Source organism: Indicator indicator, chromosome 11, assembly GCF_027791375.1.
Source record: "Indicator indicator isolate 239-I01 chromosome 11, UM_Iind_1.1, whole genome shotgun sequence".
NCBI classification, from domain to species: domain Eukaryota; kingdom Metazoa; phylum Chordata; class Aves; order Piciformes; family Indicatoridae; genus Indicator; species Indicator indicator.
The window spans coordinates 17,027,832-17,045,091 of record NC_072020.1 but is presented as its reverse complement, the minus strand read 5'-3'; the positions used below and the strand labels follow the sequence as shown (position 1 = coordinate 17,045,091).

The 17,260-nt window shown below is 50.6% G+C and overlaps 1 protein-coding gene across 1 annotated transcript in view; it reads left to right on the top strand.

Annotated features, from left to right (window-relative positions):
* Positions 1 to 15,898, top strand: part of FAM171A1 (family with sequence similarity 171 member A1) — a 74,869-nt gene extending 58,971 nt beyond the window's left edge. The window contains exons 6-8 of the mRNA XM_054384796.1: positions 10,571 to 10,687; positions 12,986 to 13,100; positions 13,567 to 15,898. Of these exons, the coding sequence (XP_054240771.1) occupies positions 10,571 to 10,687; positions 12,986 to 13,100; positions 13,567 to 15,283 (1,949 nt within the window). The 3' untranslated portion in view covers positions 15,284 to 15,898. The remainder of the gene's footprint in view (positions 1 to 10,570; positions 10,688 to 12,985; positions 13,101 to 13,566) is intronic.
* Positions 15,899 to 17,260: the final 1,362 nt, after the last annotated feature.

The following is a 17,260-nucleotide window of genomic DNA, read 5'->3' as shown; positions in this document are numbered from 1 at the left end:
TTTTGCAGAGCTCATGATGTGCTGCTCTGGAATCTGATTGGAAGTGCAGAGATTTTGTGATTTTCTACCAAAATGAGGCACGTTTGCATGTTCCAGCAGCCAAAATCATTGCTGGCTTTTGAGGCTGTTTACCATCAACAGTTTGTATTTTCATGACCAGGGTTTCTGTCCCTGTGAGAGAGCTTGGGAGAGAAAGGGGAGAAGCATTCTGAGCCTGCTGCAGGCTGAGGGTGGCTCTGGTGACACTGAGGAAGCACACAGCCAGAAGCAGCAGGCTGCCATCAAAGCCAGGCAGTCTGCTGCATCTCTTTGACACCCTTCCAAAGGAGAGTTTGCATGACAAACCACCCTGCCTGCCTTGCCTGCACGGCAGGCACATGAAAGCAGCAACACCTTGCTGGAAAATTAACTGATAAGCTACTGTCTGTGCCCTGGGGATGTTGAAGGGTGAAGGAGGACATCCAGCCTTGTTCTTCTGATGGAGATGCACTCCACGTGGTTGAGGACAAGAACTCAAGACATTGAGGGGCTGGAGTGTGTCCAAAGAAGGGCAAGGAAGCTGGGGAAGGGTCTGGAGTACAGAGCTGGTGAGGAGCAGCTGAGGGACCTGGGGATGTTTAGCCTGGAGAAGAGGAGGCTGAGGGGAGACCTCATTGCTCTCTACAGCTCCCTGAGAGGAGGTTGCAGTGAGGTTGAGGGGTCAATCTCTTTTCCTCAGTATCAGGTGATACAAGAGGAAAGGGCCTGAAATTGTGCCCAGGGGAGGCTTAGTTTGGAGATTAGGAAAAATATCTTTGCTGCAGGAATGGTCAGGGGTTGGAACAGGCTGCCCAGGGAGGTGGTGGAGTCCCCATTGCTGGGGACATTCCATGGCAGTTTGGGATGTGGTTTGATGGCCACGGTGGCGTTGGGTTGATGGTTGGACTGGATGATCTTAGAGAGGTTTTCCAACCCAAATGTTCTGTGATTCCAGCACCTCTCTGCAGCATGTCCTAGTGTTGGTGCTCTGATGTTATGGAGACGGACACGCTGGAGCACCACATGATCATCCTGTGCTGCTGCTCTACCCATGAATCACAGAATAGTTTAGAAGAATAGGAGAAGACCTTTAAGCTCAAGTCCAACCATTAACCCAGCACTGCCAACTCCACCACTAAACCATGTCCCTCAGCACCACATCTACACAGCTTTTAATCATAGAATTCCAGGTTGGGAGGGACCTCAGAAAGATCTCCTCCGAACTCCCCACCATGGGCAGGGACACCTCTCAACTAGACTCAACTGCTCAAGGCCTCATCCAGCCTGGCCTTCAACACCCCCAGGGAGGAGGCAGCCACAGCCTCCCTGGGCAGCCTATTCCAGAGTCTCATCACCCTCCTACTGAAGAACTTCTTCCTCGGATCCAGTCTAACCCTGCTTTGCTTCAGCACCAAACCATTCCCCCTTGTCCTGTCTCTAGACACCCTCAGGAAAAGTCCCTCTGCAGCCTTCCTGTAGGATCCCTTCAGGTACTGGCAGGCAGCTCTGAGGTCTGTCTGGTGTCTTCTCTTTAGGCTGAACAACCCCAGCTCCTTCAGCGTGCCCTCACAGCAGAGGTGCTCCAGCCCTTGGATCACCTTCATGGCCCTCCTCTGATCCTGCTCGAGCAGGTCCATGTTTCTCTTGTGTTGGGGGCCCCAGAACTGGACACAGTATTTGAGGTGAGGTCTCAGAAGAGCAGAGTCAAGGGGCAGAATCTCCTCTAGGGGTGGTGGCTCCACCACGTTCCTGGGCAGTCTCTCTCTTGTGCTTCCACTGCTTGGAGAGTGGCTTCATTTCATAGTGCACAGGTAAAGGCTTGCACACAGAGACTTGGATTCTCCTGTGTACCTCAGGACTGGGGTTTGCTGAGTTGGTGGCTTTTTCATTTCTTTCCCCCAAGTCCTGTCTTGTTTTTCCCAAAATCTGAAGGGGCTGGAAATATTTTTTTTTTCTCTTGACCCATAACCAGATGGTTGGGATCATGACTTCCCTGTGTATTTGCCTTCATGTCAATAGGGTTTACAGAGTGGAATTAATCTCTCTATTCTTGGACACCAGGTTTCTGTCCAAGACTCCTTCCCAGCCTTTTTCAGTCAGCAATGAATACTCCATATCCCAGCAGAAATGGAATTTTGTACCTCCTGTCTCACTTCCAGCTCCCTCCAGCTGGACTGAGTAACGCAGCACTTGCTGAGCTGTGTTCTCAGCCCATACAGAAATGGTTCCTGCTCCACATTGAGCTGTCTAGTTTCCATTGGATTCAGTCAGCAAAAGCTCAGACCAGCAGTCTCCAGCTTGATCCCATGTGGCTTGGAGGCATTGTGTTACACCTACAACCTCCAGATCCCCATATAGAGCTGTGTGAGGAACTTAGAAATATTCCCAAATACAGTCCTTCAGTGGCAGCATCAATGCATCTGCCAGTTTATGGAGCACCTCTGCTGAGAGGACAGGCTGAGGGAGCTGGGGTTCTTCAGCCTGGAGAGGACTCCAGGGAGACCTTAGAGCTGCCTTCCAGTACCTGAAGGGATCCTACAGGAAGTCTACAGAGGGACTTTTCCTGAGGGTGTCTAGAGAGAGGACAAGGGTTTGAGGCTGAGGCAGAGCAGGGTTAGATTGGATCTGAGGAAGAAGTTCTTCAGTAGGAGGGTGGTGAGACTCTGGAATAGGCTGCCCAGGGAGGTTGTTGATGCCTGCTCTCTGGGGGTGTTGAAGGCCAGGCTGGATGAGGCTTTGAGCAGCTGAGTCTAGTTGAGAGGTGTCCCTGCCCATGGTGGGGAAGTTGGAGGTGATGAGCTCTGAGGTCCCTTCCAACCTGAGCCATTCCAGGATTATTAATCTCACCAAATCACAGGACAATATTTTTCAGCAGTACTTGCAGTCTCTTGCAGCAAAGGAATCTCGAGTGAAGAGGTTAAACCTCCACCCTTTTGATCCTTCTCTTCAAATGTGTTACTTACACACTGTGTGTAACTGAAGCTCAGAGTACTGCTTGTTCTTCCTCTTTCCTGCACCCTTGGTGTGCATCTTTGAGGTGACCTTGCTGTCTCTAAGTTACCAGCTTTGGGGCAGTGTGGAGTCTCCTTCTCTGGAGCCTTTCAAGAGCTGCCTGGATGTGTTCCTGTGTTCCTGGCCTGGGTCACGCCGCTCTGGCAGCGGGGGTGGACTGGATGACCTCCAGAGGTTCCTTCCATTCTCTGATTCGACGAGAGTGACAGCTGCGGGCAGGCAGTGGGCTTCTGCACATCTTCATCCAGCTCACTGCACTTTATTTGTAAATCAGATGACTGTAAAAGCCTCTGATTGAAGCTTCCTCTGTGGTAGGAGCCATAATCCCCCAGAGAGCAGACGGACTGACGTGTTCAGATCTCAGCAACGCAGCCTGCTGCTTTGTGCTGCCAGCGTGCTCAGCTTCACACTGCCGCCACCCACCCACCCTGTGTGGCACAGGAGAAGCACTGGACAGCTTCTGCAGCCTGTGGTTTCATCTGGCTGTCAGCCTCTGAACCTGGGGAGGTCACCTGCACTAGAAACACAGAGTGCCAGGCTGGAAGGCACCCCAGGGATCATCTGCTCCAACCTTTCTAGGTGACAGTGCAGCTGAACTGAGCTGGCCCAGCATCCTGCCAAGTCCCCCCAGTGCAGGGGTCTCCACTGCTTCCCCTAGGAGATAATTCCAGTGTCCAGCTGTGCTCATGGGGAAACATTTTCTTCTAGAGTCCAATGGGAATCTCCGCAGCAGTAACTTGTCCCCATCACCCCTTGGCTCTCCCATGGGACTCCTTGGGGAAAGGGAGTTTCCATGCTCCTGGTAGCCACCCTCTATGTCCTTGTCCATGGTGACAAGGTCTCCCCTAGGCCTTCCCTTCTCCTGGCTGACCAGAGCCAGCTCTCTCAGCCCCTCCTCATATGGCAGGGCTGCCAGGAAGACCTGCCTGCAGCTGCACACAGGGCCTCATGCAACATCTCCCTGGGTCTCACTGGGTTTTCTGCACTTGAGAAGTGGACATGGTGAGGAAAACAGATTCCCTGCCCCCAAAAGCTTGAGTTCAGTACAATCAGATGCAGAACATTTGGTTCTAGATGGTGATGAGGAGATTTATTTGGTCCCCAGAGCTCATGGTTAGACTATTCCTGCAGTGTGCAATTTGATTTTTGACTCTCTCGATCTCAGCTCTGAAGGTTCAGTTCTTTTCCAGACTCAATATACACCCAGGAATAGAGATTTTCAGCTAACTGCTCTCCAAGAATTTCATATTTTGTGTGTTGCCATAGAAATGGAGGCTACCAAACCCAGCTTTCACCATGTCTGATGTCTGCACAATAGGTGCAGATAGAACTGCAGACTAGTAGTCAGAGACCTCAGCACTGAAAGGAAAAGAAGCTCTTCCCCTGCTGCTACCCAGTGTAGCCCCCTGAGGTATGTTCTCAGTGCAGTGGTTCCTGTGGAGAGGTGTGGAGGGTCACAGGAAGCAGCTGTGCTTGTTGGTCAAGGTGTGTGTTGGGTTTAAAGTGGATGTGGTGGCTCACACATGTGAGGGTGGTGTGAATGTCCACCCCTGTGGCAGGGGGGTTGGAACTAGATGATCTTTAATGTCCTTTCCAACCCAAACCATTCTATGATTCTATAGATGGATTTTGTCCTCTCCCCACCTCATAGAGTTAAATTTGTGGCAAAGCAGACACAGTATGGCATGGTGGTACAGCTTAAGAGGACCTTGAAGAAGTCAGCTTGGTGCCAAAGTGCAGTGATCTGTGTAAAAATGATAGAATCATCAACTGCTTTGGGTTGAAAGGGACCTTTGGACCTCATCTAACCCCCAAGGCTGGCTTATGTAGGCATAGGGACTGTAGTTGTTGGTTGGATTGTAGAGTCAGGGGAATCCAGCTAAAAACCAAGAGTAACCAACCATGACTTCTGGGACCTGGCTCTAGGAATGAACTCTGTTGGATGGTTGTCCTGGTTTGGGCTGGAGTTGAGTTCATGTTCTGCAGAGCAGCTGCTATAAGGCTGTGCTTTGGGGTTGTTCTGGAAACTGTGCTGATAGTGGAGATGTTTGTGCTCTTGCTGAGCAGAGCTTACAGAGCCAAGGTCTTTTCTGCTCCCACCACACCAGCAAGCAGGCTGGGGGTGCACAAGGAGCTGGGGGGAGACACGGCTGGGACAGCTGACCCCAGGTGACCAGAGGGATATTCTACACCGTGTGACGTCATGCCCAGCAATAGGGCTGGGGGACAAAGGAGGAAGGGGGAACAGGCAGAGTGATGCCATTTGCCTTCCCAAGTCACTGTTCCAGGTGACAGATTCCTGCTGAGCACCTCCTGCCCATGGAGCCCTGCTCTGCTGCAGATGGCTCAGCATCTCCTGCCCACAGGTGGTTTGCTTTGTGTGTGTGGCTTTTGCTTTACCCGTTCAAGTCCCTTCATCCCAGCACACAAGTTTGCTCACTCTTTCTCTTCCAGTTCTCTTCCTCATACAAGCAGGGCAGATGGGTGCTGCTCAGTTGCCTGCTGGGGTTGAACCACCCCAGTGCTGTAAATGGCCCTGCAGCTCCACCTGCAGCAGGCATGCAGCAGGAGGTGTGAAGAGGAGAGCAGCAACATTTCAGAAGTGGAGAAGACCTTCATTGTGCTTGTGCAGCTACTTGAAAGGGGAAGGACTTAGAGATTGATGGAAATACAGACAAGAATGAGAAGTGTCTGGGTGGGGCTGGAAGAGGTGAGGAGGACCTGGGGTGGTAGATCAGACCCCTGTATGTGTCTGCTTCCACTTGCAGCTTGAAAAGCAGGAACTGAGCGTGAGCAGGATGCAAGGCTGAAAGAAGGAGCAGGCAGGCAGTACTCTGGGCTACCTGCTGCTTTTATTTGCTCCTTGCTCTGATCATCTGTCAATAATTAAATGTGACTGATGATGTGAGGGAGCCAAGAGGAAAGGCAGCATCTTCCACGTACTCCAGTGAGCGTGGATGCTGGTCCAGCAAGCAGAGCTAAGCCTGCTCTTTGGGGATGTCATAACTGAGGGATAATTGAATTGGGAAGTCATTGTCTTTAATCAGCCTCTTCTGGCATTCTGGGAGGAACCCAAGCAGTGCAGGCAGCTCTCTGGGCAGGCCTGGTCAGAACTGGGAGTGATGAAAGCTGGCTGCTTCTTGTGCTCAACACTTGAGAGGTGACTGAAAGGCCAAAAAGAGCAGAGGTGACAAAAACTACAGAGCTTCTCAGGCACCAACCTGAGTCAGCAGACTTCCATGCAGGAATCTTTGGGGTGCGATGGGGAAAGCACTTCCCTGCCACAAGCCCAGGTAAGGGTGGTGCTGCTGGGGCAGTGGCAGAGCTCAGCCCTACAAGGCTTGGGGAGCAAATCCTGTGAGAGTGTAGAGCAGAGAAGGGGGGAGCTCAGTGGAGCTCAGTGAAGGTGCAAGCTCAGGACAGGGACATTTATTTTTTGATGTTCCCTAGCAACTCCAAACACAAAATTGAGATATTAACTTCAAAAATCTGAATTTTTAATCCCCTGGGGGCTGAGGAGAGGAATCTCTTCAGTGTTCAAGGAGTTTTTTTCCATTTCCAGTCTCAGTGTTTTTGAGCTTTTTAGGAAACGAAGAGAAGCAAACCCAAAGCCCCAGCCTGTTGTAGCAGAACTCTCCGTGCTGCCACAGATTAGAGGCGATTTTCAGTTGGGAGAAGAAGTCTGCTAAGCAGCTTTAGGTGGTAGGATGAAAAGCTAGGATTTGTGTATGTCAGAGCACGCTTTAGGAAGTGATTGTCACCAGTTTGCCCTTGATGAACCCGCCATAACAACATTGCCCACTGTGGTGTCTGAATCGTTTACTTCAGTGTGCTTTGAACACCCTTTGCTGTCCCACCCTGTCTGATCCAAACCTGCCTCATTCCTTCTGACACCCAGATGTGTATTTCACTCTCTGCAGCAGAGATCCCTGCTGCAGGAACAGCCTTGCTCCTGGAGGGGTATTTGTTGGAAACATCTCCACTGTTAAACAGGGGGTTTAAAAGAACCTTTTTTTCCTTCCCAAACCTGTTTTGTCCAAGGAAGGTGATCTTGTGAATAACACGAAATTGATACAATGGGACTGGGCTTCATTTGCTCTGGCTAATTAAGTCCTCTCACTTGTCAGACCTGTTGGATGGAAACAATTCATGCTGCAAGTAGCACCACGAATGTCCTTGTGGCCCAGAAGGCCAATGGTATCCTCGGGGGCATCAAGGAGAGTGTGGCCAACAGGTTTAGGGAGGTTCTCCTCCCACTTTACGCAGCCCTGCTGAGTTCACACCTGCAATACTGTGTCCAGTTCTGGGCATCCCAGTTCAAGAGAGACAGGGATCTGTTGGAGAGAGTCCAATGCAGAGTGTGAGGGTGGTGAAGGGACTGGAACATCTCTGCTGTGAAGAAAGGCTGAGAACCCTGGGGCTGTTTTGTCTGGAGAGGAGAAGGCTGAGAGGGGATCTGATCAATGTCTATAGATATCTCGGGTGGGTGTCAGGATGAAGGTGCCAGGCTCCTTTTGGTGGTGCTCCATGATAGGACAAGGAACAACAGATACAAACTGAAACCCAGGAAATTCCATCTCACATGAGAAGAAACTTTTTCTGGTTTAAGGGTGCTGGAGCCCTGGAGCAGGCTGCCCAGAGAGGTTGTGGAGTTCTCTGGAGAGATTCCAAACCCATCTGGATGTGTACCTGTGTGACTTGCCCTAGGTGATCCTGCTTTGGCCAGGGGTTGGGCTCAATCTCTGGAGGTCCCTTCCAACCTCCACCATTCTATGATTCTGGTTCCTTGCTTGAGGTGGGGTTGGATCATCTTACTGCCAAGAAACACACTAAAAAGCAAGCGTATGCCATCAGTGGAAGAGTTTCCTACCCAAAGCTCCCATCTAAAGGTGATTTATGGAAAGAAGCCACCATGGCTGCCATGGATTTAAATATCAGCCATGCTCGGACTTTGAGTGCCCTTAGGGGAGGCTGCTGGCTGCAGCACCCTCCTCTGACAGGCACTTACCAGAAGGGTGTTGATCAGTGGCAGGAAGAATACATAACCCAAGCTAGCAGAAGTCACTGTGGCAGCAGTGATCTTGGAAGGCTTTGAAAGGCTTGGAGACAAGTTTGACCTGAAGTGAGCAGTGCTGGGGTGGCAGCATGCACACAGGAGGGAGTTTGGTCCTTTCTTCTTGCCTTTCAGAGCAGCCACATGGGTCTCTAGAGCAGATGGCCTGGGGTGGCAATCGTGCCTCCTGCCTCCTGCTGGCCAGTGGGAGGTTTGCCATTTGCTGAAGGTGGAGAAGCTCAGGCTGGTCAGCAGGCTTGGTGACACATGTGGAAGCCAGAGAGGCACACGGTTCTCTGGGTGTCACTACAGATTCATTTAACCCCCTGGTTCTGCAGGAAAATGGTCTAGGAAAGCTCCTCTGAGGTGGCTTTTCTGCAGGAGCTGCCCATCTGGAAGCTCTCTTTTCTGAAAGGGCCATTCAAAAATCTGATGTAGGTGTAAACCAGATTCCATCACAAAAAGGTGTTTTGAGTGCAGAATGGCTGTGGAGAGGGAGATTTAATGTGCAAGCCCTTTCCTCATGATAACCCCCTCTTGCCCTGACAACTCCTAAAAGCTGACAGAGATAAGGAAGCATCTTCATCAGAATCAAAACTACTGCAGAGTGCTCAGATGCTTTTCTCTGGCAGAAGTTACTTCTTCTGCTCTGCTGGGATTTCAGCTCAGCTCTGCTGTTTGGGTATTTTTGCAGCCAGATGGGGCTCAGCTTGCTTTAGCTGGTTGGGGTTTGTTTTGAATTCCTTTCAAAGGTCTCATCTTTGTATTCTGGGTGGTGCTAATGATGGTAGTTCTCTTACCTTGCCTCCAAGTTACATAGTCAAAGGGATGCTGGGTGGCTGCTTTATAAGGTTATTAAGAAGAAATTTATTAGATTCTGGTCAGGGATTGGAACAGACTGCACAGGGAGGTGGTGGAGTCCCCATCCCTGGAGGTGTTCCAGAAACCTGCGGTCATGGCACCTGGGGAGATGGTTTAATGGCCACAGTGGTGTTGGGTTCATGGTTGGACTGGAGAATCTTAGAGGACTTTTCCAACCCAACCAATTCTATGATTCTATGAAATGACACATTTCCCAAAAACTCAGTACCACTAAGTGTGATTTTTGGTGAGGAAAGAGTTAAGAAACTTCTTGGTTCTCCCCCTGCCATTAGTTAGAGCCAGGAGACAGCTCCTGTGAGTTGGATCCTGGATCAGCATCTTGGCTCCACTGAGCAGTGAGAGAGGAAAAAGAGGAAGAAAATGTAAAGCTCTAAGCAGGAATATCTCTATTTATAGAAGCTTTCCATAAAGCACCAGACACTCTTGAAGAATTAATGGCAACCTGGCCCGGATCATGTAGGGCTTTCAGACGGTGCTGAACTTGCTGCTTCTGCTCCAAAAGAGGCATTGAGATGTTTGCTTTGGAGCTGCACAATCCCAGCTGATCAGCTCCATTGCAGCCAGTTGCTCTGCTGTCTTCTGTTGGTAGCTCAGCTGCTGCTGGTGGGGCAGGAGGGCAGCTGAGCTCTGCTCTCCACAGCCTCTGCTAACTTCTTGATCACTACATTGTGCAAGGAGAGTGAGCAGAAGGCTTTGGAAGAGCAGGAGGAGGACTGTGCTGGTCAGAGCAGCATGGTGTGGATCAGGCAAGCTGGACACCAGTTCCCCCTAGTGAGGGAATCGGAGAATTGTTGGGTTGGAAAAATCCTCTGAGATCATCCAACCATCAACCCACCACCACCATGACCACTGAACCGTAGCCACACATTTTTTGAACACCTCCAGGGATGGAGACTCCATCACCTCCCTGGGCAGCCTGTTCCAATGCCTGACCAATCTTGCAGCAAAGAAATTTCTCTTGATGTCTAGCCTGCAGCTGAATTCCATGTGGCTGGGCAGTAACCTTCATGAGCTTGCTTTCTGTGCAGGAAAGCCAACCTTTGCAGGAGGTTTTTCCTTCAGCCTTTTAGAAGCTGGCAGTCAGAGGTGATGGAAAGGTGGTGTGTGGAAGTCATGCATGGTCTGGGAGATGGGATGCCTCTTCAAACACAAATTTGAAGTGGGCTGTCTGCATCCAGTCCAATTCAGAAAGACTATTTAACCAAAAATGGGAATCCAAGAGGCCAAGAATTTATTGTCACTTTTTTTTCTCCTCCCAGGTTTGCCGATTTCATTTAATGTTAAATGGGTTTGTGTGTGCACAAAGTTGCTGAGATGGCTGGCTGCTTGTGAGAGCTGCAATGCCCAGAGCATGAAATGCCATGAGCAGCCAAGTCTAGTTGAGAGGTGTCCCTGCCCATGGCAGGGAGGGTGGAGGACATGATCTCTGAGGTCCCTTCCAGCCTCAGCCACTCTATGCCAAAAAGGCAGGGCCTCCGCCTCCCAGCCGTGCACACAGCCCCTGCAGCACATCCACAGCTCCTGCTGCTCCCTGCTTTCCCCCTGCTCAGCAGAGGGAGGTGTGAGCACATCTGTAACACCTCCCTGCACCCTTCACATCCACAGGGACATGGCTGAAGAGTAGTCTGGGCCTGGTACAGCAAGAAGGGAACCAGCTGACGTGGACTTACATCGCACCTCAGCTGGGCTACTGGGTTGCAGCTATGTCCCCTGCCATCCCAGGTAAGATGGGATTGAGTTCTGCTGCCAGCCACAGCGCTGAAGAATTGGTTGCTCACAGCTAACTTTTGTGTTTTTCAGAATGACCTCACCTGAGATGCCACAGCTTGGTCAGTAATGGACCAGTAGAAAGCAGAAATATGAAAGTAAAGGGCTAAAATCTTCTGGGGGTCGTGGGGGGCAAGCCTGGTGCTCAAACTTGGACTCACAGTGGCCTGGCAGAGTCACTGCTAGAAAATTAGAGGGATTCTAGCATCAGTTGGTGTTCCAGCAGGTAGAGAAGGACTTTGGTTTTGTGGATCATAGACGTTTGGAAGGTGCAAGGCCCGTCTTTAAAGTTCATCAGCTACTTGTGAAGAGCTTTAAGCTGGAAGAGGGGAGATTTAGACTGAAATTATTTCCAGTGAGGATGGAGAGACATCAGAACAGGTTACCCAGGGGCATTGTGGATGCCCCCTCCCTGGAGGTGTTCAAGGTCAGGTTGGATGAGGCCTTGAGCAACCTAGTCCTGTGGGAGGTGTCCCTGCCCATGGTAGGGGGATTGGAACTGAATGGTGTCAAAGGTCTCTTCCAACCCAAACCATTCTAGGTTTCCATGTTACGAAGTTTCTGTACAGGAGCTCCCAAAGAAATTGCTCCACCTAAGCAATCCTGTGTTCTTCTGGGCCTGTGCAGATCATTGATGTTGCAGCTTGTTCTTCCTGTGTCCATGGCTGCTCTCAGTTCTTCAGCCACCAACAGTCAGAGACACCTCTGTGGAAGAGCCAACCAGCCAAAGCCTACTCCTCTCACAGAGTTTCTTTATCAGAGCAGAGATGCAACCATTCTGGCCTCAGCTGTGCAAGCTCAGCTATGGCTAAGCAACACAAAGACTCTTTCTAAAGTCTGCTTGTGTAGATGCCATGAAGCTGCTTCATGATCTGCAAGCCTTTTATCTGAGGGTCTCTCGAATGGGATGTTCAGCTGTTGAATGGCATTCAGAGGCAGAACTGAATCCTACTAAACTTAGTGGACTTCTACAAAACAATTGTCCTTCAAGGAAAAGCAAATTTCTGAGCCAAGCCAGTCCCAGTATAGCTGGGAGGAACTCACATTGGTCATGAAATTGTGCCTGGGACTCCAGGGTTAGAAGCCTCTGACTCCAACAGGAGAAGGCCAATATGTGCCTGCACTAACTTGTATGGCACAATTTTTACTTGTGTCTTCCTTGCCCTCCTTCCTGGGTTCCTAACCCTTTGTTGCTTGGAAATACCATTTCCATGAAAAACTCCAGTGATTGATTTCTTCTTTTTGCTGCCTGTCCTTTAACAACAGGACCAATCAGTGATGCTAAGGTGGTGGCAGGACAGTGTTATCAGTATTCAGATTTCCCAAAGGCAATAGGCTTGATGTGATTTTTTAATGAGGTTGATGTTGTCTTCTTGCTGCTTTTATCTCCTCATTGAATCCATACCTGAAGAAATGGACAAGAATGAGCTCTGTGTTCCTATCAGTGGCTCTGCAGACCACTCCAGATCCAGAGATGGGCTTTGACAGACCTCGTGACCATCATATTGGCCAAGTTTGCTGTCCCTCAGAGCACATGCCTGTCACTCTGTCAGCTGGTGCTGTACCTTCTCACCTGCAGGTGGACATTTGGGCCTTCATTTCAAAATGCTGACGAGGACATTACAAGCCAGCAGGGTTACTCCTGCAGAGTTGTGAGCAGATGCTGCCCACGTGTGCTGTCCTCTGTGTGTCAGAACATGTACTGAGCACTGCTGGAGTGACAAGGCTGTGTCACTGATGGCCTGGGTTTTAAAGCTTCTGGAGACCTGCTTGGCTTGGCTGATGTAGACTGCAGAGCACCAGCAAGTCTTCCAATGAATCCTGTGCTGCAGTGTGTACGGTGCAAAGCACCACGCATGTTGGTCAGAAGGAGTTGGCCATGGTGCTGCCACATGGATTGCAGTGCTGGAGATGCTGTGCTGGTTTTCATGTCTCCAGTGGTGAGAGCCTGGGTGCACTGTCAGCAGCAGGAGCTGGAAGGCAGCGTTCGCTGGTGCATGCTCCCAGTGGAGCTCACTGCTTCTCCACAGTGATTCATTTGGACATGCAGTCATGAGAACCAGCACCTGCTTCCTCCACAGCCTGCTCCCTTCTCCAGACGTGTTCTGCTCAGTAGGCACCAGGGCTGTGAGGGCCACTTTTTGCTCACTTGGCACCTTGTAGATGAGGGCAGATGTCCCTCTCTCTGTGAGTGTGGTTCCTTGTTCTGTTTGCAGGTTGTCACAGGTCTGAGTTCCCTTTTCTGCTCTCCAGGTCCCGTTGTGACTCACGACATTAGCAGCTACCACACCATGTTTCTGCTGGCCATTCTGGGAGGGATGGCTCTCATTCTTCTGGTCTTGCTCTGTCTGCTTCTGTATTACTGCAGGTAAGATTTGGTGGGAAGACACCGGAACAGGTTCCTTAGAGAGGCTGTGGATGCTCCCTCCCTGGAGGTGTTCAAGGGCAGGTTGGATGAAGCCTTGAGCAAGTTGGGCTGGTGGGAGGTGTCCTTGCCCATGGCAGGGGTTGGGATTAGGGGATCTTGAAGATCCTTTCCAGCCCACCCCATTCTTTGAGTCTATGGATAAGTATTTATTCATGGGTGGGTTTGTGTTTGCCTTCCCCAGACATTTGCTCCAGTTTGCAGTTGGTGCTTCGGATACTTCCCCACTGACACGAGGTCTTCTTTCATTTTATCTTTGCTGCTGGGACAAGCTTTTAGTTGTTGGGTTATGGAGTAAGAGTTCCAATCCCCCAGTCACTGCTTAAACATCTCCCAGCAGGACAACCCTTGCTGCTCTTGCTCCTGCCCATCACCACTGTGTAACTTCTTCTGTTGCTGCCTTTTCTAGAAGAAAATGCTTAAGACCACGTCAACACCATAAGAAGCTGCAGCTCTCCACAGCCCTGGACACATCCAAGAAGGACCAGGCCACCTCCATGTCCCACATCAACCTGATCTTCTCGCGCCGCGAGTCGGAGTTCCCCGGCGGGTTGTCGGTGGCTAGCAATGGCCACACCGACAGCTCGGGGGCCAAGGAGCTGCTGGGTGCTGTCCACATGGAGATGGTGTCACCTGGAGGGGAAGCAGACATGCACACGCCCATGCTCAAACACTCCTTCAGCACCTCCCAGGAGTTCAGCTCCCGAGAGGAGCTGCTGTCTGACAAGGAGAAGGACAAGAGCAGGATGTCCCTGGAGGAGCTGACGCCCCGCGGGTCACTGCGGAAGGACTACCACCAGTCAGCAGACAGCTTCCCTCTCCAGATGAGGAAATCCACCGAGGTGGCCGAGGGCTACGAGTCCCCTGGCAAAGAGGAGTACAGGAGAAGTTACAACGCGATGCTGTCCCAGCCCTTGTTTGAGAAGCAGGAGAGGGAGATCCAGGTGTCGATGAACCACATTGCTACGGGCAGCAAGTACAACGTGCAGGAGCAGATGTACCCCCTGCCTGCGGCTCCCGAGAAGGAGCTGCTGGACTGCAGGCCTGCTGACTGCTTGATGTCTCGCTCGGTGGATCACCTGGAAAGGCCGACGTCGTTCCCTCGGCCAGGCCAGCTGATCTGCTGCAATTCCGTTGACCAGGTCAACGACAGCGTTTACAGGAAGGTGTTGCCTGCCTTGGTCATCCCAGGTCACTACATGAAGCTGCCGGGAGAACACCCTTTTGTTAGCCAGCCCCTGGTGGTCCCAGCTGACCAGCAGATTGACATAGAAAGACTTCAGGCTGAGCTTCCCAACCCTCACGCCCGGCTTTTCGCACACCCCCCCCAGCAGCTGCAGCCCCAACAGTTGGCGTCCCAAGCAATATCTCAGCAGCACCTTCAGGACGCGGGGGCGGCCGAGTGGAGCCAGCAGAACGCTTCCATGTCTGAGTCCATCTCCATCCCTGCCTCTCTTAACGATGCATCCCTGGCTCAGATGAACAGCGAAGTGCAGCTCCTGACGGAGAAGGCTCTGATGGAGCTGGGAGGTGGGAAGCCGCTGCCCCATCCCCGGGCGTGGTTCGTGTCTCTGGACGGGCGCTCGAACGCTCACGTCAGACATTCCTACATTGACCTCCAAAGAGCCGGCAGGAATGGGAGCAACGACGCCAGCTTGGACTCCGGCGTGGACATGAACGAGCCCAAGTGCGGCCGGAAGGGGAGAGGAGGAGATCAGCTGCCCGCGGCCCCGGGCCAGGCGGTGGCGGTGGCGGCGGCGGCGGCGGCGGAGCTGCAGCAGCGGGAGCGGCAGGGCGCAGCCTACACGCAGCTAGTGTACCTGGACGACACCGAGCAGAGCGGCAGCGAGTGCGGCACCGCCGGCTGCAGCCCCGAGGACAATGCCCTGCGCTGCCTGCTGGAGGGCGGCGGCAAGAGGAGCGGCGTGCAGCTGCCCAGCCTCCAGGAGGAGAGCAGAACTGTGGATACCAAACCAGAGCCATTAACTAGTCCTGAACGCGGAACCTCCGTTCAAGATGAGGAGGAGGAGGAGGATGAGGATGAGGAAGATGACCAAGGTGAAGATAAGAAGAGCCCTTGGCAAAAACGAGAGGAGAGGCCGCTAATGACTTTCAATCTAAAGTGAGCTGTTGTGAAAATCCACCCTTCAGTGGAGTATCAAATTGCCAAATATTCTTTCTGTGGAAGTGCTTGAGTTTTATTGCTTATTTTTAATGATTTTGGGGTTTTTATGTTTGGTTTTGGTTTGGTTGTTGTCATTGTGGAGAGAAAAGAGCAAAACAAACTGTGGTGAGCAACGTTTGAGAGAACTTCAGTGCATTACTGTGTAAATGTTAGAGAAGAATTAAAATCATTCCTCTTGACCCCACGGCTGCCCCCAGGCAGCCAGCTGAGCAAAGAGTGTGATTGTGATTACATATACTTGATCTTGGTTATCCAGGACCTTCTTTTGGTTGCTTTATGACCTCAATCTCCTGATGAATAGGGAGCTGGTGAAACTTTTGGGTTTGGTTGGTTGGTTTTGTTTTGTAGGCCACTTTTCTGTTGGATAATGCTACTGAAAGTACCTGAGAAAACCACATCCCAAATTATGGGATCACAGAATGCGTTGGGTTGGAAGGGACCTCCAAAGGTCATGCAGTCCAACCCCCCTGCAGTCAGCAGGGACATCCTCTACTAGCTCAGGTTGCTTGTGCATTATCTGGAGCAAAGGCTATGCATTGCTGCTTTATTTTTTAGGAAGATTTTGCTTCTGTTATGCTTTTCTTTTTTTTTTTTTTTTTCCTTTTCTTTTTTCCTCCATTTTACAAGTTGGTTGTGAACATTTTCTGTCCTTTTATTCTAAACTACTCAGCAATTTCTTTTTGTGTAAAGCTGCAGGAAACTTGAGTAGCATTCCCTTAGCATTGAAGCCTTTTGATGAAACCAAACTGAACTTTGTCTCCACTTTAAAGATTTCCTCCAATTCTGGTCCCCTTTACTCAAAGTGCCTTTTTTACAGTGAAAATGAACAGTCCCTCCTTTTGCTAACTCGTTTTCATTGGGATTTTATAAACTCCTGAACTTCTCTACCTTCTTTTTCTTTTTTTTTTCTTTTGAAGCTGCATGCCAAGAGTCCCATTTTGTGCTGAGCATTCCTCATTTCAGTGTATTCTGTAGCTATCATGTATGTTGTGGAATTCTGTTTAGCCAGGATTAGACTTTAGGAGAGACATTTAAAAGGGCCCAGAGTAGCCAAGAAGATAGTTTCATTGACTGTATATATTGCTAGTTTCCTCTGGAATCAGGAGCTGACCATGCTCATATAAAATGGACTACAGGCCGAGCAAGAGGACTTGAATGTGTCTAGGAAAAAAAATTGGGAAAGAAAAAGAGAAAAACAAAAACAAACAGGATAAAATCCCCCCAAACCCTGTACTATCCAAAAGTGCCAGAATGACTCTTCTGTGCTTTCTTCATACAGAGCTGCTTGGTTATCCAAAAATTATAACTAAAAATAAACTGGAAAAGAAAAAAAGAGCATTGTGGGGTTGTTGACTCTGGTTGGTGATGATCACATTTGTTTGGTGGTGTTTCAGCAGCAGAATGCCTTGGGTTCACTTCTGCTCTGCGTTTGTGCTGATGGCACTCACTAACACATTGGCCTGCAGGTCTCATCAACTACATTCCAGTATCTGAGGACAGGCTGGGACAGTTGGGGCTGTCCAGCCTGGAGAAAAGAAGGCTCCAGGGAGACCTTAGAGCTGCATTTCAATATCTGAAGGCTGGGGAGGGACAGTTCAGAGGAGGCTTTGGGGATAGGATGAGGGGCAATGATTTGAAACTGGAGCAGGGCAGATTTAGGTTGGACATCAGGAGGAAGTTCTGCACAGTGAGGATGGTGAGACACTGGGACAGGCTGCCCAGGGATGTGGTGGAGGCCCTGTTCCTGGAGATATTCAAGGTCAGACTTGATGTGACCCTGGGCAGCCTGATCTAGGTGGAGGTGTCCCTGCAGGGGGTTGGGACAAGATGACCTTTGAGGGTCCTTTCCAACCCAGAAGAATATGTGAACTTCACTCAACACTGGAATTTAGGCCCCTTTTCAGAAGGGCATCCTTCT